The sequence below is a fragment of the Elephas maximus genome, chromosome 2, assembly GCF_024166365.1.
Source record: "Elephas maximus indicus isolate mEleMax1 chromosome 2, mEleMax1 primary haplotype, whole genome shotgun sequence".
Classification (NCBI taxonomy): Eukaryota; Metazoa; Chordata; class Mammalia; order Proboscidea; family Elephantidae; genus Elephas; species Elephas maximus.
The window spans coordinates 83047101-83069814 of NC_064820.1; the positions used below are offsets into that span (position 1 = coordinate 83047101).

At 35.7% G+C, this 22714-nt stretch overlaps 1 protein-coding gene across 1 annotated transcript in view; it reads right to left on the minus strand.

The window, feature by feature from the left end:
- Positions 1-22714, minus strand: part of AP3B1 (adaptor related protein complex 3 subunit beta 1) — a 285822-nt gene that overhangs the window by 175073 nt on the left and 88035 nt on the right. The window contains exon 7 of the mRNA XM_049866363.1: positions 15905-16087. Coding sequence (XP_049722320.1) covers positions 15905-16087 — 183 coding nt within the window. The remainder of the gene's footprint in view (positions 1-15904; positions 16088-22714) is intronic.

Consider the following 22714-nt stretch of genomic DNA (forward strand, 5'->3'; position numbering starts at 1 on the left):
GTAGAGGTAACAATATAAAACATTTTCAAACACACAAAATTTAAGAGGTTACTAATCCAAGAAGGTCAAGTGTGAGACTGATATTCAAAGTCTCAAAATTTTATCTCCCACCTACCCATTCGTAAGAAGATACTGGAGGATGTGCCCCACCAAAACAAGGAAGAAGACCAAGAAAGAAGAAGACACTAGGAAGAGGAAAGCCTAAGTAACAGCAGATTTATAACACAGAAGAGAGAAGAAATTAAGTTCCAGAACAACAACTATGTCTCAAGCCTAGAAAATAATCACATTAGAACAGGAGAGTAAAGCCTCCAGGAGGATGTCATCTAGGAAGAAAATGAAGCTGTTGAAATATTTGGTATATCTGACAACTGTACTAGATAGGACTGTGTTTTGTTATATGCAATAGAAACACATGTATAATAACTGGGGTATAAAAAAAAAGCATTTCTTTTTCTAAGATAAAAAGAAATATCAAGTGAGGAAGTTTCATAATGAGAACAAGTACCCACATTTCTTTGCTTTTTCAGCTCTGTCCACTCCCAAAGTATGGTTTTATTCTCCTACATGCAAAATAGCTACTGCACCTCTAATCACTACATATGTATTCCAGGAAGAAATAAGAAAAAAGGGCAAAAGACAAAATGTTTGGGGCAGGTAAACAACGTTTGTGGCAGAAAAACAATGGCTTTCCTAGAATTTCCTAGAATTCCAACCAGTAGATTGCCATAAACATCTCGCCTTCCAGAAATGGGTCATACAGCCATTTCTGACTCCAAAGAGTCTTGCCAGCACTCTAAACACAATTAGAATTCTGTTATTAAAAAAGGGAGGGGGGGATGGTTTGGGTAAGCAACTAGAAGTATCTCAACAACTGCATATAAAATAGTATTTAGAGAAGATCTAATATTCTGATGAAGAATTTGAAATGTATTTTAAGTATGATATGGAAAACTAAACAAATTTATTCCAGGAAAAATCAAGAGTTCCACAAGAAAGGAGATAAAACTTTACTACACGGTATAAATATTTATAGTCATAGTAAGACAGACAATGCACATGGATTAAATAATTGTAATCATAATCATATGGTAAAGATGGAAGAAGGAAAGTAGAATCATGAGGTAATAATATAACGGAGAAGGGCAAACTCTCCATTTATGGAAAAGGAGGTAAACATATATTCCTAAAATTGATATATCAGAAAACACCAATATATGTGTATTACTAAAAAAAGGAAAAAGGTACATACACACAGTCAAAAGAATTTGAGAGACCTAAGATGGAAGGAATACAAAGAGTCACTGTACCAAAAAGAATTGGTCAATGTTCAATTATTTCTGGATGAAGTATATGATCAAGTACTGATGATACTGAAGGAAAAAGTCCAAGCTACACTGAAGACACTGGTGAAAAACAGGGCTCCAGGAATTGACGGAATGCCAATTGAGATGTTTCAACAAACGGATGCAGCGCTGAAGTGCTCACTCATCTATGCCAAGAAATTTGGAAGACAGCTACCTGGCCAACTAACTGGAAGAAATCCATATTTATGCCTATTCCAAAGAAAGGTGATTCAACTGAATATGGAAATCATCAAACAATTATCATTAATAATATCACATGCAAGTAAAATTTTGTTGAAGGTCATTCAAAAGTGGCTGCAGGAGTCTATCAACAGGGAACTGCCAGAAATTCAAGCCAGATTCAGAAGATGTGGAACCAAGGATATTATTCCTGATGTCAGATGGATCCTGGCTGAAAGCAGAAAATACCAGAAAGACATTTTACCTGTGTTTTATTGACTATGCAAAGACATTCAACTGTGTGGATCATAATGGATAACTTTGTGAAAAATGGGAATTCCAGAACACAAGTGTGCTTATGAGGAACCTGTACATAGAACAAGAGGCAGTCGTTAGAGCAGAACAAGGGGATGTTGCATGGTTTAATGTCAGGAAACGTATGCTTCAGGGTTGTATCCTTTCATCTGTATAAACCCAGTGCCGTTGAGTCAATTCCAACTCACAGCTGAGCAAATAATCCGAGAGGCTGAACTATACGAAGAAGAATGGGGCATCAGGACTGGAGGAAGACTCATTAACAACCTGTGTTATGTGGATAACACAACCTTGCTTGCTGAAAGTGAAGAGGACTTGAAGTACTTACCGAAGATGATCAAGGACTCCAGCCTTCAGTATGGATTACTCCTCAGCATAAAGAAAACAAAAATCCTCACAACTGGACCAATAAGCAACTTCATGATAAACAGAACACGGACTGAAATTGTTAAGGATTTCATTTTACTTGGATCCACGATCAACACCCATGGAAGTAGCAGTCAAGAAATCAAATAGTGCATTGCATTGGGCAAATCTGCTGCAAAAGACCTCTTTAAAGCGTTAAAGAGCAAAGACGACACTTTGGGGACTAAGGTGCACCAGATTCAACACATGGTATTTTCAGTTGCCTCATACACATGTGAAAACTGGACAATGAATAAAGAAGACCGAAGAAGAATTGATGCTTTTGAATTCCAGTGTTGACAAAGAATATTGAATATACCACGGACTGCAAGAAGAACAAACAAATCCAACTTGGAAGAAGTACAGCCAGAATGCTCATTATATGCAACGATGGCAAGACTTTGTCTCACATACTTGGTTATCAGGAGGGACCAGTCCCGGGAGAAGGACATCATGCTTCATAAAGTGGAGGGTCAGTGAAAAAAAAAGGAAGACCTTTAACTAGAAAGAATGACACAATGGCTACAACAGTGGGTTCAAGCATAACAATTGTGATGATGGAGCAGGACTGGGCAGTGTTTCATTCTGTTGTACACAGTGTCACTATGAGTCAGAACTGACTCAACGGCACCAAAAGACAACAAATCAAGCATGGAGAAGGGTAAGATAGGAAAATATTTCTTGGAAGCCTTGTAGTGTTTTTTAAATTTTTTAAATATTTTTAAAATATTTTGATGAAATTAAAAATAATTTTTTAGAGGCGGAGCCAAGATGGCGGACTAGGCAGACGCTACCTCGGATCCCTCTTACAACAAAGACACGGAAAAACAAGTGAATCGATCACATACATAACAATCTACGAACCCTGAACAACAAACACAGATTTAGAGACGGAGAACGAACTAATACGGGGAAGCAGCGATTGTTTCCAGAGCCTGGAGCCAGCATACCAGTCAGGTACGGCACAAGCACAGAGACCTGCTCCACCCCCCTGAACTAACCCCGGGAGGGGGACTAGCCGGTTCCACGGGCGGCGTGGGACGCAGCCGTTAGGAGAAGTCCCCGGGAGGCAGTGACTGATCTTGGAGCAGAAAGAGCAGCACCCGAGCCGGGGAACCGTCCCACAGGGATTTGGACTGCACGCAGGTACGCCATAAACACGGAGAGTTGCTCCACCCCCTGAACTAACCCCGGGAAGGTGACCATCCGGGTCGCGCGGGCGGCGTGGGACGCAGCCGGTAGGAGAAGTCCCCGGGAGGCAGCGACTGGTATTGGAGCGGGGAGAACAGCGTTCCAGCCGGGACACTCGGTCGCGGCACAAGCACGGGGAGCTACTCCACCCATCTGAACTAACCCCGGGAGGGGGCCCACCTGGTTCACGGGGGCGGCACGGCCACGCGGCTGGAGGGACGAGAAGTCCCCGGGAGGCAGCGACTGATTTTGGAGTCGAGAGTGCACCGTCCCAGTAGGGGAGCCTTGACGCTGGGCGTGGGGCTGGAAGCGGAGGATCTGACCGTGACTCCAGCGGGCCAGACCCCCCGGGGGCAATCTCCACACAGACAGCACACACAGGCGACGCGCCCGCGGGAATCTCAGATATAATAGCCTTTCCAAGCAAGACAAGCAACTCTGGCTATATTCTGAGTTGCTACTCTCCTATCTCTCTGTTCCCTCCCCCACCCTCCCCAGGCGGCTTCATTAACATCTGAATAGCCTGAGCCAGAGGGAGAACTCTGATAGGGATCTGACTGCAGTTTTTTTTTAGCGGATTTTCTGGAAAAACTAGTTTCCCAGTGATGGCTCGGAGACAACAATCCATATCAAACCACTTAAAGAAGCAGACCGTGACAGCTTCTCCAACTCCCCAAACAAAAGAATCAAAATCTTTCCCAAATGAAGATACAATTTTGGAATTATCAGATACAGAATATAAAAAACTAATTTACAGAATGCTTAATGATATCACAAATGAAATTAGGATATCTGCAGAAAAAGCCAAGGAACACACTGATAAAACTGTTGAAGAACTCAAAAAGATTATTCAAGAACATACTGGAAAAATTAATAAGTTGCAAGAATCCATAGAGAGACAACATGTAGAAATCCAAAAGATTAACAATAAAATCACAGAATTAGACAACACACTAGGAAGTCAGAGGAGCAGACTCGAGCAATTAGAATGCAGACTGGGACATCTGGAGGACCAGGGAATCAACACCAACATAGCTGAAAAAAAATCAGATAAAAGAATTAAAAAAAATGAAGAAACCCTAAGAATTATGTGGGACTCTATCAAGAAGGATAACCTGCGGGTGATTGGAGTCCCAGAACAGGGAGGGGGGACAGAAAACACAGAGAAAATAGTTGAAGAACTTCTGACAGAAAACTTCCCTGACATCATGAAAGACGAAAGGATATCTATCCAAGATGCTCATCGAACCCCATTTAAGATTGATCCAAAAAGAAAAACACCAAGACATATTATCATCAAACTCACCAAAACCAAAGATAAACAGAAAATTTTAAAAGCAGCCAGGGAGAAAAGAAAGGTTTCCTTCAAGGGAGAATCAATAAGAATATGTTCTGACTACTCAGCAGAAACCATGCAGGCAAGAAGGGAATGGGACGACATATACAGAACACTGAAGGAGAAGAACTGCCAACCAAGGATCATATATCCAGCAAAACTCTCTCTGAAATATGAAGGCGAAATTAAGATATTTACAGACAAACACAAGTTTAGAGAATTTGCAAAAACCAAACCAAAGCTACAAGAAATACTAAAGGATATTGTTTGGTCAGAGAACCAATAATATCAGATATCAGCACAACACAAGGTCACAAAACAGAACGTCCTGATATCAACTCAAATAGGGAAATCACAAAAACAAACAAATTAAGATTAATTAAAAAAAAATACACATAACAGGGAATCATGGAAGTCAATAGGTAAAAGATCACAATAATCAAAAAGAGGGACTAAATACAGGAGGCATTGAACTGCCATATGGAGAGTGATACAAGGCGATATAGAACAATACAAGTTAGGTTTTTACTTAGAAAAATAGGGGTATATAATGAGGTAACCACAAAAAGGTATAACAACTCTATAACTCAAGACAAAAACCAAGAAAAACGTAACGACTCAACTAACATAAAGTCAAACACTATGAAAGTGAGGATCTCACAATTTACTAAGAAAAACGCCTCAGCACAAAAAAGTATGTGGAAAAATGAAATTGTCAACAACACACATAAAAAGGCATCAAAATGACAGCACTAAAAACTTATTTATCTATAATTACCCTGAATGTAAATGGACTAAATGCACCAATAAAGAGACAGAGAGTCACAGACTGGATAAAGAAACACGATCCATCTATATGCTGCCTACAAGAGACACACCTTAGACTTAGAGACACAAACAAACTAAAACTCAAAGGATGGAAAAAAGTATATCAAGCAAACAATAAGCAAAAAAGAAGAGGAGTAGCAATATTAATTTCTGACAAAATAGACTTTAGACTTAAATCCACCACAAAGGATAAAGAAGGACACTATATAATGATAAAAGGGACAATTGATCAGGAAGACATAACCATATTAAATATTTACGCACCCAATGACAGGGCTGCAAGATATATAAATCAAATTTTAACAGAACTGAAAAGCGAGATAGATACCTCCACAATTATAGTAGGAGACTTCAACACACCCCTTTCGGAGAAGGACAGGACATCCAGTAAGAAGCTCAACAGAGACACGGAAGATCTAATTACAACAATCAACCAACTTGACCTCATTGACTTATACAGAACTCTCCACCCAACTGCTGCAAAATATACTTTTTTTTCTAGCGCACATGGAACATTCTCTAGAATAGACCACATATTAGGTCATAAAACAAACCTTTGCAGAGTCCAAAACATCGAAATATTACAAAGCATCTTCTCAGACCACAAGGCAATAAAACTAGAGATCAATAACAGAAGAACGAGGGAAAAGAAATCAAATACTTGGAAAATGAACAATACCCTCCTGAAAAAAGACTGGGTTATAGAAGACATCAAGGAGGGAATAAGGAAATTCATAGACAGCAACGAGAATGAAAATACTTCCTATCAAAACCTCTGGGACACAGCAAAAGCAGTGCTCAGAGGTCAATTTATATCAATAAATGCACACATACAAAAAGAAGAAAGAGCCAAAATCAGAGAACTGTCCCTACAACTTGAACAAATAGAAAGTGAGCAACAAAAGAATCCATCAGGCACCAGAAGAAAACAAATAATAAAAATTAGAGCTGAACTAAATGAATTAGAGAACAGAAAAACAATTGAAAGAATTAACAAAGCCAAAAGCTGGTTCTTTGAAAAAATTAACAAAATTGATAAACCATTGGCTAGACTGACTAAAGAAATACAGGAAAGGAAACAAATAACCTGAATAAGAAATGAGAAGGACCACATCACAACAGAACCAAATGAAATTAAAAGAATCATTTCAGATTATTATGAAAAATTGTACTCTAACAAATTTGAAAACCTAGAAGAAATGGATGAATTCCTTGAAAAACACTACCTACCTAAACTAACACATTCAGAAGCAGAACAACTAAATAGACCCATAACAAAAAAAGAGATTGAAACGGTAATCAAAAAACTCCCAACAAAAAAAAGTCCTGGCCCGGACGGCTTCACTGCAGAGTTCTACCAAATTTTCAGAGAAGAGTTAACACCACTACTACTAAAGGTATTCCAAAGCATAGAAAATGACGGAATACTACCCAACTCATTCTATGAAGCCACCATCTCCCTGATACCAAAACCAGGTAAAGACATTACAAAAAAAGAAAATTATAGACCTATATCCCTCATGAACATTGATGCAAAAATCCTCAACAAAATTCTAGCCAATAGAATCCAACAACACATCAAAAAAATAATTCATCCTGATCAAGTGGGATTTATACCAGGTATGCAAGGCTGGTTTAATATCAGAAAAACCATTAATGTAATCCATCACATAAATAAAACAAAAGACAAAAACCACATGATCTTATCAATTGATGCAGAAAAGGCATTTGACAAAGTCCAACACCCATTTATGATAAAAACTCTTACCAAAATAGGAATTGAAGGAAAATTCCTCAACATAATAAAGGGCATCTATGCAAAGCCAACAGCCAATATCACTCTAAATGGAGAGAACCTGAAAGCATTTCCCTTGAGAACGGGAACCAGACAAGGATGCCCTTTATCACCGCTCTTATTCAACATCGTGTTGGAAGTCTTAGCCAGGGCAATCAGGCTAGACAAAGAAATAAAAGGTATCCGGATTGGCAAGGAAGAAGTAAAGTTATCATTATTTGCAGATGACATGATTATATACACAGAAAACCCTAAGGAATCCTCCAGAAAACTACTGAAACTAATAGAAGAGTTTGGCAGAGTCTCAGGTTATAAAATAAACATACAAAAATCACTTGGATTCCTCTACATCAACAAAAAGAACACCGAAGAGGAAATAACCAAATCAATACCATTCACGGTAGCCCCCAAGAAGATAAGATACTTAGGAATAAATCTTACCAAGGATGTAAAAGACCTATACAAAGAAAACTACAAAGCTCTACTACAAGAAATTCAAAAGGACATACTTAAGTGGAAAAACATACCTTGCTCATGGATAGGAAGACTTAACATAGTAAAAATGTCTATTCTACCAAAAGCCATCTATACATTTAACGCACTTCCGATCCAAATTCCAATGTCATATTTTAAGGGGATAGAGAAACAAATCACCAATTTCATATGGAAGGGAAAAAAGCCCCGGATAAGCAAAGCACTACTGAAAAAGAAGAAGAAAGTGGGAGGCCTCACCTTACCTGACTTCAGAACCTATTATACAGCCACAGTAGTCAAAACAGCCTGGTATTGGTACAACAACAGACACATAGACCAATGGAACAGAATTGAGAACCCAGACATAGATCCATCCACGTATGAGCAGCTGATATTTGACAAAGGACCAGTGTCAATTAACTGGGGAAAAGACAGCCTTTTTAACAAATGGTGCTGGCATAACTGGATATCCATTTGCAAAAAAATGAAACAGGACCCATACCTCACACCATGCACAAAAACTAACTCCAAGTGGATCAAAGACCTAAACATAAAGACTAAAACGATAAAGATCATGGAAGAAAAAATTGGGACAACCCTAGGAGCCCTAATACAAGGTATAAACAGAATACAAAACATTACCAAAAATGATGAAGAGAAACCCGATAACTGGGAGCTCCTAAAAATCAAACACCTATGCTCATCTAAAGACTTCACCAAAAGAGTAAAAAGACCACCTACAGATTGGGAAAGAATTTTCAGCTATGACATCTCCGACCAGCGCCTGATCTCTAAAATCTACATGATTCTGTCAAAACTTAACCACAAAAAGACAAACAACCCAATCAAGAAGTGGGCAAAGGATATGAACACACATTTCTCTAAAGAAGATATTCAGGCAGCCAACAGATACATGAGAAAATGCTCTCGATCATTAGCCATTAGAGAAATGCAAATTAAAACTACGATGAGATTCCATCTCACACCAGCAAGGCTGGCATTAATCCAAAAAACACAAAATAATAAATGTTGGAGAGGCTGCGGAGAGATTGGAACTCTCATACACTGCTGGTGGGAATGTAAAATGGTACAACCACTTTGGAAATCTATCTGGCGTTATCTTAAACAGTTAGAAATACAACTACCATACAACCCAGAAATCCCACTCCTCGGAATATACCCTAGAGATACAAGAGCCTTCATACAAACAGATACATGCACACCCATGTTTATTGCAGCTCTGTTTACAATAGCAAAAAGTTGGAAGCAACCAAGGTGTCCATCAACGGATGAATGGGTAAATAAATTGTGGTATATTCACACAATGGAATACTACGCATCGATAAAGAACAGTGACGAATCTCTGAAACATTTCATAACATGGAGGAACCTGGAAGGCATTATGCTGAGCGAAATGAGTCAGAGGCAAAAGGACAAATACTGTATAAGACCACTATTATAAGATCTTGAGAAATAGTAAACCTGAGAAGAACACATACTTTTGTGGTTACGAGGGGGGGAGGGAGGGAGGGTGGGAGAGGGTTTTTTTATTGATTAATCAGTAGATAAGAACTGCTTTAGGTGAAGGGAAAGACAACACTCAATACATGGAAGGTCAGCTCAATTGGACTGGACCAAAAGCAAAGAAGTTTCCGGGATAAAATGAATGCTTCAAAGCTCAGTGGAGCAAGCGCGGGGGTCTGGGGAACATGGTTTGCGGGGACTTCTAAGTCAATTGGCAAAATAATTCTATTATGAAATCATTCTGCATCCCACTTTGAAATGTGGCGTCTGGGGTCTTAAATGCTAACAAGCAGCCATCTAAGATGCAGCAATTGGTCTCAACCCACCTGGAGCAAAGGAAAATGAAGAACACCAAGCCCACATGACAACTAAGAGCCCAAGAGACAGAAAGGGCCACATGAACCAGAGACCTACATCATCCTGAGACCAGAAGAACTAGTTGGTGCCCGGCCACAATCGATGACTGCCCTGACAGGGAGCTCAGCAGAGGACCCCTGAGGGAGCAGGAGAGCAGTGGGATGCAGACCCCAAATTCTCATAAGAAGACCAAACTTAATGGTCTGACTGAGACTGGAGGAATCCCGGCGGTCATGCTCTCCAGACCTTCTGTTGACACAGGACAGGAACCATCCCTGAAGACAACTCATCAGACATGAAAGGGACTGGTCAGCGGGTGGGAGAGAGACGCTGATGAAGAGTGAGCTAATTATATCAGGTGTACACTTGAGATTGTGTTGGCAACTCTTGTCTGGAGGGGGGATGGGAGGATAGAGAGAGAGGGAAGCCGGCAAAATTGTCAAGAAAGGAGAGACTGAAAGGGCTGACTCAAGACGGGGAGAGTAAGTGGGAGTAGGGAGTGAGATGTATGTAAACTTATATGTGACAGACTGATTGGATTTGTAAACGTTCACTTGAAGCTTAATAAAAGTCATTATAAAAAAAAAAAAATAAAATAATTTTTTAAAAGGAAATATTTTGGTTTAGAAAAAATTCCAATCCTAAAAGTAAATTATGAACAGCAAAAAGTATAAGGAATCTTTAGGATAAATGATTCTTAATCACTGGGGGAGGGAGAGACCTCAGTTCAATTTCAGGATATGGTCCATAGTTTCTCCTTAAACCATATATTGAACTCTTCCTCTACTCTAATCCCTCTCAAGAGCTGCCTGTAAGAGTGCTCAGAAAACTTTTTCTCCTTTGCATTATAAAACATGGATTCTACCACAGCTCCTCACTATTTTGTTTAAAAAAAAAAAAAAAAACCTCACAGAATACTGAGTAAGACTTGACAACAGTCAATCGGTAAAACATAATGCAAATCTAAAAAGAAAATTAACCTGTAAAGAAAATTAAAACTCAACAAAAGTTGAGTTTTAATTTTCTTTACAGCACTTAGGTTCCCTAGGACAGGCCCTGGGTGTGGAGCTCAGGAACCACTTCCTTCAAGTACCTTTGTACTTGCAAAAAATCCTGAATCAAGGAGTATATATATGAATTTTACATTGTGACAATTTATTATTTTAGTGCTACCTCTGAAAAACCCAAGAATAATCTTAAAAATACTTTAAACAAAATTCTAAACTTCGAACTTTTTTACCAATATAAGGTTTTATAATTGAACTACACATAGAGAGAGAGACAAAGTAAGTTAATCACTTCAAATTTCAAAATGGCATGAATGCTGCCACCAGGATTATATTACTTGGATTCACATGCTAAAAAGTAACCGTGAATATTCAGACTTTAAGTTCCAAAATTATGAAAGTAAAATAGTTAGATACTTCTTGCAAACTTGTCATCTACTAGAAAAATTCAATTTTAAAGAGCTAGGTTCATAAAACTAAAAACATTTCTGTCAGGCTACACTGTCAGAGATTTATTAGTGTCACTGAAGGTTTATTTTTGAAATCACTCTTAATATTTACTTAGTGTTGTATATTTTTTAAATCCATTTCTATAAAAATAACTTTAGTCTTAGAGATTTACATTTATGCTTCGAGTATCTCCCATAATAAACATGAGTTACACAAAGAAAATACTTAAGTAATCTTATATCCTTGAAAATTATTCAAACTTGATCTAGAATTTAAAAAAAAAAAAAAACCCACAGGGACTCAAACAGTAAGGTAAATTTAAGAAAATAAAAATGCAAATATGCATTTTAGCAGTCTCTTGAATTTATTAACCTAAAAGGTTTAATTTCCATTTTCCTGCATCAGCTTTATTTATAAAATGTCGTGCCCTATAAATATGCTGTTATTTTCTATAGTCAAGCACCCTCTTAACGAATCTTCCCATTAATATGTAAATTTAAAGTCAATCGGTCTTCTCCCTGACAGCCCCATGAATTCTTAGCGCACTGTATAATCGGCTTTGACTTGGCATCCACTATTTATCACCAAAGATGTCAGTTAGAAAAATTATGGAAAATACACTGCAATTGATACGACTGCAATCTACTTTGTCAACACTTAATTGTTCTTCAAATCATACATTTACATATAAACTGCCTAAATACTGATCTATAATGATGCAAATAAACTAAATTAAAAATCTCTTCTGCCCCGGAGGAAGCCTGTTTGTATATGATGTGTTCATTTGAGAATTTATTGACAAAAGCATGTACATGCGCTCATCTCAAAAAGTATTTCTAGTAATACCCATTCTCCCCAAAACAACTTTGCTACCTTTCAAGCATATAAACACAATTTTAAAAATTCAATGAAACACACAACTTTTCCCTTTGAGAAGTAAATTTAATTATGGTTGTTAGTTAATTGCAATGTCTGGGCACTACTGATTGAGGGCTTCAAGGTTACCTGTGACTAGAATACAATAAGCAAACAAATGAAAACTTATTAAGGTAACTATAAAAACAATTTTAATTTTTAAAAAGTCACAAAGTAATAGATTATAAAGGAAAGAATGCTGGCCTGGGCAATCATTACTGTTTCTATTTCTGGCTCCACCTTTTATAAGCGATATAATCTTAGGTGAGTTGTTTATAACCTCTCTGTGCCTCCATTTCTTCATCTATAAAATGGGTGTAAAAATTTCCACTGCCCTATCTCAAATAAAATATTACATAAGAAAGTACACAAAATAATAAATTGATAAAGTATCACGGTATTATTTTTCACACTTTCTCTTAGTATTTGAGAGAAACCTTTTGATTTCAGTGCATTCGTTATTATAGCCAGCTTTTTTATTTTAAATAACTTTTAAATCAACATATTTTAGTGACATTGTTTTCCCACTTTTACTTCAAGGTAAACAGCTCTTAATTTCTCATAAAATGGTGTTCATATGGTATTTATGCAAGTGACTTCTGCCTGTATGTAAAAGAGGATGACGTGTAAGAATGAAGAGCGTCCTCCTCCCCTGATTTCAGGAAACGACAAGTGGCGATGGCAAAAAGACAAAAGGGTGGTAACAGCTCAGCACTGATTCTGCAAGGGGACAATTTTGCCTAGTGTTTCTACTCTAAAATAACATTGACCTTTCTTTGCTACATGGTACGCTTTTTACAACATTAGAAGTGAAACATGAAAGTGGATATAAATGCTGGATACTTCTCAGTTTCTTCTAGGTATGATTAAACTCTGTTCATGTGATTTAGTTTGCCAACTTGTAAAGCTAAAATTACCATGTGGAGTCCTAAAAAGTTGGAAGTAACCATCTAGGCCAGAAAGCAAAGAAGGTTGCCAGTGGCTAGCCTGCATTCTCAAATGTTTCTCAATAAAACAGAATTATAACTAGCCACAGAGAAACCCTAAGATGGGTTAACTGAAAGAGTGAGCATGGGCATGGTCCAAATGTTGATGATCCATTTGAACTATAATTTTATAAAACGTGTTTGTATAAAAAGTCTAACATTTTTGATGGTTCCTTAATTGTAATACTGCATTAAGGGTGACCCTTTCAAATCCTGCACGCTGGTACTGAACAGAACATATATACATGTACCTGTAATGTTGATTATTTGGGGCTAAACAAGACTCTCAAGTAGAACTTAATCAAAGAATAATTTTTCCATGGACTGGAGTCAACTGATATACTAAGCTAATAAATAAAGTGAAATATATTATTCAAAGTAAAATTTATAACCACCAGAATACATGAAATTAAATAGCTAACAATAATTGCCTCCAAGAGGTAAATCTAGGGGTTATGAGAAGACTTTTTTTTTTTTTAATCTCACTATATGCTTATATTGCTTTTATAATTTAAAAAACTGAAACAAAAATAAAAAAGCATGATTAGATAGACTTACGTGTAAAACCAAAACCCAAACCCACTGCCGTCAAGTCAATTTTGACTTTAGCAACCCTACAGGACAGAGTAGAACTGCCTCATAGGGTTTCCAAGGCTATAAATCTTTACAGAAGCAGACTGCTACATCTTTTTCTCATGGAGCGTCTGGTGGGTTCCAACCTTTGACATTCTGGTTAGCAGCTGAGCACTTTAACCACTGTGCTACCCTTTAGAGTCAGGCAAACATTATCTATTTGAGTGATCTTCTTTGCTTTTTTTTCCCTTAAACCAAAAACTTTTCCCAAAGAAAAGCATACGCAACTGTCCATATGAAAACCAGGTAAAGGTTAAGGTTGCTCTATGAAAAACGATGGCAAAAGCTCAGATTAGCTTCACACTCTAGTGCACTATTGCCACACTTAGTTTTTCCCGTGGCAGTGCAGCAGCATCCTGGGCTGAGGTGCACATTTGAAGACTACTGAATTAGTTTAATAACCCCATCATTTAGAATAATGCCAAGGTCACACTGCAAGTAAGTGGCAAAGATCAGTAATTATTGAGCCCAATTCCAGTGCTTCAAGGAAATAATCAGACTTCATCTTATGTTTCTAATAGTGTTCATGGAGTTAACATGTGAAAACACACAGAAAGAATGCATAGTCCCAATTCTCCAAATTATAGTCCAAAATAATAAATGTATATGGTAGTGTAGAACTCAACTTCCTTGCTTTTGCACATAGCTTTAAAAAATGAGTTTTATTTAAAATAAGATGAAATAAAATTCAAGAAACAGAAAAACAAATAAATTATAAAAACAGAGATTTTAATGTCCATTACCTATTTTTAGAAGCTATAATTACCATAAAAAAAAATTTTTTTTTTTATGGTAAGGAAAGTATATATTTTAACTCCAATCTCTGTGGAAGGATAAAGCAAAGGATAGTTTGCATACAGCTATTGAAAATGATTTGACCATGACAGGAAAATAAGAATTTTTACATGGTGACACTGGTTAGATAAGCCAAAACTACCTATAACATTTAAATAAAAAGGAAAAAATATCTGAGTACCATTCTTGAAAGGAATTGGCTGTTAGTAAAAGAAAAAAAATCTCTTGTCAAGATTACCGTCAAAGGGCCAAGGCATTTTCAGCATGGACATGTTGCTTAATCTAGCAAAAACTACCATCAGAACTTAAAAGTAAAATTAAATTTATAAGATATTATAAAATACTATGCACATGGTACACTGAAAAATATCCCATACTTATTTAAAAGCTTGGTATGTCATCAAAGTATGTATTATAAACATTCTCCATTTTATTTATATTTCTCTCTTACATTAATGTTGTTTCTAATTAAGAAAAGCATCTCAGACATACTGAGCACTCAAGGCCTATTCTTAAGTTGTGTACAATGTACTGGGTTTTTTTTTTTTTTTTTTTGGTCTTTTGTTTTTTACAAACTTATTTTTAAAGTCTCTTAATACTGCTTTTTAAAAAGACAAGGATTTCACAATATTAGAATGAATGTGCTATATTTGTAATATGTAACACTTTTATTTTCTTTAAATAACTTACACTTAAATCTTGAATATATACATACTGAGAGATCTCTATTAAAACTACATAACAAAATTAAAATTGTATTAATTGTCCATAAAATGAAAAGAATAAGGTATGCTTCTAATGTTAATCTGTACAAAGAAAACAAAGTTAATATGTACTGAATTTTTAATTTTACTAAAATGCTTCCAGTTTATATAAAGGAAAACATAAACATATCTTAGAAACAAAAAGCTGAGAAAAAGCATTTTAAAGCTTCAGAAATATTTATCTATAAAGAAAAAAATTAATGACCTTTAGTATAAATCTACGTATTATAGAAACACGTTACCTACTTTACAAGGGAATACCTGAAACAACTGAGACTCAAAAGTATGAAAGTCTTTAGTGAAGAAAACAACCCATGGTTTGGTAACGTCACTGTATCATACTGCTGCTCCTAACACGGGCCTCTTGTCAGGTACCACACTAAAAGTTTATACAATATGCCATTAATTATGCATTAATCAGTGCCCAAAACAATGAACAATTACTCTTTTGTTTATATTGGTTCCCTACTTTTCCAAAAGAACACAAGAAAAATGAGCTCTTAAATGTGCAGATTTCAAAACTTCACTACTCTTAATTTATACAATTTGAAAAGCTCGTCCATTCTCTAGTACTTTCTAAGTGTTAAGATTGTTCACACTTACCTCTGTCCAAGGGCTGACAAACTGTGTACGAGCATATCGAGTTAGCATGTGAATTATGACAACCTGCCCCCACTCTTCTACATCAACTAGTAAATTACAGAGCTTGCGGTAATTCTTGTGAATCAGATCTATTCTATCCGGACATACTTCTTCAAAAGCCATCACAACACTGCCAGCTACCAGCTAGAAAAGAAAGAAATAGCAACTCATTAAAAATGTTATTCCCCCATAAAAGATTCTACTCAGGCATAATAGTAGTGCAATCAGTTTTATGACAATAGATACTTAAAATACTCAGTCACTCAAATAATAAAATGACTGTTCCTGTTTGAAAAACAAAATTTTACAGTGCCACCCCTCGAAGAATAATTTTAATAGTTGTAACACGTCTGTAAAACTAATACTTTTCTTAAGAGAGGTAAATTCAGATTTTTTTTTCTCACCTGGTTCAATTTCAATAAACTGTACATATATGGATTAGATATATTAATCTCATACCTTTTCCATTTTTAAAACTAAACAAAATTCTAATCTAAAGTTTCATTATTTAGTATACAACAATATTCAAGAAAATAACAAGGATCACCCTTTGTCAGTCTAAAATGAGGCTGGCAATTTTTCCATAATAAACTTATCTTAAAAAATATATGAAAACCTCATATATGTTTTTAGCACACTCTTTCAAATCTTACACATTTTAATCCAACTGATTATTCTTACCAATATAATTTATTTACAAAGAAAATACACTGGCTAAAATTTTAGTACAACTTTTTTTTATCATTTATAGAACAATGTGCATAAGTTGAAATAATGTACTCCAACAAAAGGCAGCTTTCTCCAAGGCCAATGAATGAGTCATAAATGCTATTTTTGAATTGTCATGTTTTTAAAAAGTAGAACAATTAAGATTTCATTTGTATAAAGATACAAACTAAGCAGAATATATAATACAGTAATACTTCTACCATTGATATATACGCAGTTAGTCAACAATATAATATGGTTTTGAAAAAGCAAATTAATTTCATATTCTTCCTGAACACCAGGGATCTTCATTTTAGTGTCTAAAATTTCCCCAATGACTTAAAATAAGCAATTAAATAGAAACATAACTAACTGAAATGGTTCTTTTTGAAAAATATTAAATACAATGATATTCATGTTTTTAGTGTTCATCCCTCTACTTGGCTGACATTTAGTTTATTAATATGCAACCAACAATACAATTGAAAGAAAACAGCTCAGAATATAGACTTGCTATTATGCTAAACAAGTTTCAAGTCCTGTGGGGATTTTATGAATTACCAATCAGTATAAACGTGAAGCTGCATTTATTGACTCCAGCCCTGCCCATGTACTGGTGCCTGCTTGTCCCAGCATGTACGCAACTCAATCGAGAAAGCAATGATTATTTTTGTGAGCTAAATAAAAAAATGTATCATAGGTATAATTTTCTATTGATATGGAAAGGAAGTTAAGTTCATGTTTTCAACTCTACATTTTGATGTCTTATGCACAAATCACTTCTGAGATATTACAAATTCTGTGATAATCGTGTTTCTATAGGTTGTAATTAGTATCATTTAAAAATCTCTTTAAACAACTAACTTCATCACATAAAACAATGCAACTTAGTATTTGTGATATGAATTGGAAAAGGGTATAAAGTACAAAAACAAATAATATCACCTAGAATAAAATAACCTATGAAAATGAAAAACTGGCTAGTTATTAAAACTTAAAATACACTAAGTAAAATCAATTGTTTTTCCTAATTTTAGAAGTTCATTTGTTTTCAAATACGTTTACCCATTAAAAAAAAAAACCCATTGCAGTTGAGTCACTTCTGACCCATAGCGACCCTACAGGACAGAGTAGAACTGCCCCACAGAGTTTTCAAGGAGCACCTGGAGGATTCGAACTGCTGGCCCTTTGGTTAGCATCCATAGCATTTAGCCACTATGCCACCAGGGTTTCCTCAAATGTGTTTCAACACCAACGATTAAAAGGAATACATTCTTAAGTAGCTATCACCTGATTTTAAATTTAAGCCTAGAGTTTTAAGTACACAACAATTCAAGAGCCCTGATGGCACTGCGGTTAAGAGCTACCGCTGCTAACCAAAAGGTTGGCAGTTCAAATCCACCAGCTACTCCTTGGAAACTCTAAGGGACAGTTCTACTCTGTCCTATAGGGTCACTATGAGTCAGAATCAACAACAGAAGTACTAACAAAATTTAAACTATTATAAAAAGGCAATGGAAAGAAAATACTCAACTACAAATACATTTTAAGGAAACACAAAAAATTTAGGAAGAATGTAGAGAAGTACCTTCACAAGATAAAACTGACCATTATAGAAACTTCACTGTATAGTTTTAACAGTCTGACCCTGGGCTAAATGCTGGCAGAAGAATTAATCATTTTAGTCTATTAAATGTTCAATATTCTATGAAACATTTAAAATTAAAATAAAATGATTGACTACATTTTTAAAGCCAAAAATACTGGTTTCCAAAACATAGGCAGTTAATTTCCATCTCACTGTGTCAATAGTAGCTTTTTATATAAGGAGAAGAATAAATCTTTCAAACAAAACTAGCAATGAGCTTATCAAATTCAAATGCAGTTTTCCATTTATGTATTTTTTATATTAAAGAAATAAACATGGCTCATTTATCTTCCCTTGGTTGCCATGTTTTTCTGTGCTGTTGCTACGAACTTCAGCCATTAGCTGTGCTCCAAGGTAAACTACATGAACCATCAACAAAAGTGACACCCCATCTATGGAGTTCATATTTTCTCCAGATTATCTATGCTAGTTGACAAGCTGGTAATGAAAAAAATCACACTAAGCAAATGGTTCCTCTAATAACAATAAATTTTATATAAAATTATGAAGGGTACAAAACGTTTCCTTGCATCTATTTTGTCATGAATTCTAATTAACGCTGCAAAAACCTGAGAGTGCTGGGTCATCACAAGAAGTGCATCAAGGTTTGATTGATAATATGGTATAAGTTGGCCAATGCTGCCAAGATTTTCTTCTCTTAAATTAATGGCCCTCCAGCCTGCCCTAATCATACAGCCCAAATGATATTCCCCTTCTTATTTCAATTTTCTAGAGGCATGGAAAATGGGAAAGATCAGTCATTTATCTTCTAATAGCTTGATAATAGATCTATCACAATAAAACATCTGCACAAACTCAGAGGTGTGTTTTTTTCCCAACAACAATGAAGCTTTTACCAACATTAAATCACTAACATATAAAATGGTGTCTTACCCCCCCAGTTTGGCTATGAATTACCAATACATTCATTAAACAACACTTTGTAGCTAAAATTAAGGGAAGGAAACTTTATTTCATCAAAAAAATACATAAACACATAGTTTTTCAGTAGTATTGGCCTAATTTATTTTCCTAAGAAACTGGTTTTTTATTAGAAATTTAAAAGCTATCAAGAGGATTTCCTTAAAATTAACCTAAAAGGAAAGGAAGTAAATAGCACCCTGCTTTATGAGGCATTTTAATTCAAAGAGAAAATTTCTACTTCTGTGCTTAAAATGCTAAATAAATATGGATTTCTATATTTTAAAGAAAAACAAGAGAAAGTGGTTTAAATTTACAAAATGAATTCATAATTGATCATTAGGAAAGCTATGTAGTACTGTAGAAATGTGCTTAGGATACATTGATAAAGTCTTATAGAAAATGGTATAAAATCTAAGTGTATACAATAAAAAACTATATAAAGAAAAATTATTATGGTGGTTTGGAAGTGAGAGAATATAGATAATATGCCCTCCTCCTTTAATTTCACTGACAATAATTGTAAGATTTTTATAATGTCTTTTAAAATATACAGATACCTTCAAACGAGTTACCTAAATAAAAACAAAAAGTTCTCACAGTTACATTACCATAAGTATATTCCTAAACCAAAAGTAATTTATTTTTTAAAAGGGACTGATCATGTGACAAATACCGGTCTTGCTTCTGTAAGGTGGAAAATCCATTCCATTCCATTTTAATATACTTTTTTTTTTTTTTTAATTTTCTACCTTTCCTTAATACAAGAATTAGAGAACTAATTTCTTTTTATTTCAATTTTAAGAAAATCTTTTAAGCTAAAAGAAGCAGCACAAAGTATATTTCACAATCGACAAAGGTTAAATGAAGAAAGTTTTCTGAAGAGATTAAGCCCTTTTATAGGTACCAACAGCAAGCAACAGCGATGTCATCATTATGCTAATGGTCCCAAGAAGTTCCTAAGGACAGTAAATAAATTCCTGTTCTAATGTGGAAATAAATTAGGACTGGTTCATTTAATTGAGAATTTTTTTAATAAAAATGATCTACGATTCTGTGTTGAATTTAAATATCAGTGCTGACATTATATTTGGGGGGAGAAGAAAGGTAACTGTCTTCCTTCAATAAAGTATAACATACAACAAAGAAACAACAGTAGAAAAGAAAAATATCTGTGTATACATAAAATTTTTTTTGCCTTTCTAGAACAGATTATAACCATGTTAAAGAAAAAAAGTAATCAACCAACATTTTTTTAAATTAATTTAAATACTGAATAGCGAAGTTAAAGAGGCTAGGTAAATCTGAATCTTCCAACCTAACCCCTGCCAAAATGAAAAGGCCAAAAGCTATGCACTCTGCAAAACTCAAAGACAGTTTCCAAATTTCATATTACTTGTAAGTAGAAAGTAGAAAAATGATTAAACCCCAGGGAGCTCTCTGAAGCTTATATCACAAAATTTCTCAAAGACCCAACAATCTAGGAAAAAATCGCCCAGGACAAGAAGACAAGAGCTGGTGGCAGGCATAAAAGGGAACTAAAAGCAACACCACAAATAGAAATATCACCCTAAATGTGAAAATACTGAAAAAGATTCCTGATCAATCAGAGCAGATTACAGAGAAAGGACTTCAAGGGTAATTCAATGAGTCAATCTTGGAAAAGGAAAATTTCAATGAGGCAAAAAACCAAAACCAAACCCAGTGCCGTCGAGTCGATTCCAACTCATAGCGACCCTATAGGACAGAGTAGAACTGCCCCACAGAGTTTCCAAGGAGCGCCTGGTGGATTTGAATTGCCGACCCTTGGTTGGCAGCCATAGCACTTAACCACTACACTACCAGGGTTTACTTTCAAGGAGGAAATAGGTTTAAAAATGGGTAGGAAGGAGAAGAGCCCATTAGAATCTATGAGGTGACAAGAAGAAATAAGAGGGGTAAATTTAGGATCCTGCGAGACCAAAATAATAATAATCAAAATAATTTTAGGGTATGTACACCTTCCTATGTGTACCCCCCTCCCAAGACAACCCAATTAAAAAAAACATACTTAGTTATACTAACAGACAGGGTATTGCTCATATAGTAGGAAACCTGCAAACTATTTCAAGTTTGTACCACCAATCCTTTCCCAAAAATACAAAGATGAACATGTTCCACAAGTATTAAAAACTATAAAAAGAAAACAGAAGATGAAAATCAAAATAATACAACTGATGAAAATTACACAGAAAAAATTACTAATGAATCAAAAGGAAACTATAACATAGCCCTCCAAAATGAATTAAGTACCCTCAAAGAGGCATCTGAAGACAGAAAAAAAAGAACATAAATCAAAAAATTTTTAAATGAGACAATAAATCAGGAAGAAATAAAACAGTAGTTGATTGAAATCATGAAGGAAATTGGGTAGGAGGTTGTTGTTAGGTGTCATGAGTCAGTTCCTACTCATAGTGACCATACGTAAACACAACAAAACAATGCTCAGTCCTGCGCCACCCTCACAATCGTTGCTATGTTTGAGCCCACTGTTGTAGCCACTGTGTCAATCCATCTCATTGAGGGTCTTCCTCCTTTTCGCTGACCCGCTACTTTATCAAGCATGATGTCCTTCTCTAGGGAATGATCCCTCCTAATAACATGCCCAAAGTAAGTGAGATAAAGTCTCGCCATCCTCACTTCTAAGAAGCATTCTGGTTGTACTTCTTCCAAGACACATTTGTTTAGTTCTTCTGACAGTCCATGGTATATTCTATATTCTTCCACGACACCATAATTCAAAGGCATCAATTCTTCTTTGGTCTTCTTTACTCATTTTCCAGCTTTCACATTCACATTAAGCTACTAAAAATACCATGGCAGGGTGAGGCACACCTCAGTCTTCAAGGTGACATCTTTGCTCTTCAACACTTTAAAGAGGTCCTCTGCAGCAGATTTCCCCCATGCAATGCCTCTTTTGATTTCTCGACTGATGCTTCCATGGGCATTGATTGTGGATCCAAGTAAAATGAAATCCTTGACAACTTCAATCTTTTCTGTGTTTATCATGATGTTGCTTATTGGTTCAGTTGTGAGGGATTTTTGTTTTCATTGTTTTGAGGTATAATCCATACGAAGGAGGCAGTCTTTCATCTTCATCACTAAGTGTTTCAAGTCCTCTTCACTTTCAGCAAGCAAGGCTGTGTCATCTGTGTATGGCTGGTTGTCAATAAGTCTTCCTCCAATCCTAATGCTACATTCTTCTTCATATAATCCAGTCTTTCAGGTTATTTGCTCAGCATTCAGACTGAGTAAGAATAGTGAAAGAATACAATCCTGACACACCTTTCCTGATTTTAAACCATGCAGTATCCCATCATTCTGTTTAAATGACTGCCTCTTCGTCTGTGTACAGGTTCCTCCTGAGTACAATTAAGTGTTCTGGAATTTCCACTCTTCGCATTTTTTATGATCTACGGTTATTTGTTATGATCTATAGTCATTTGTTATGGCTA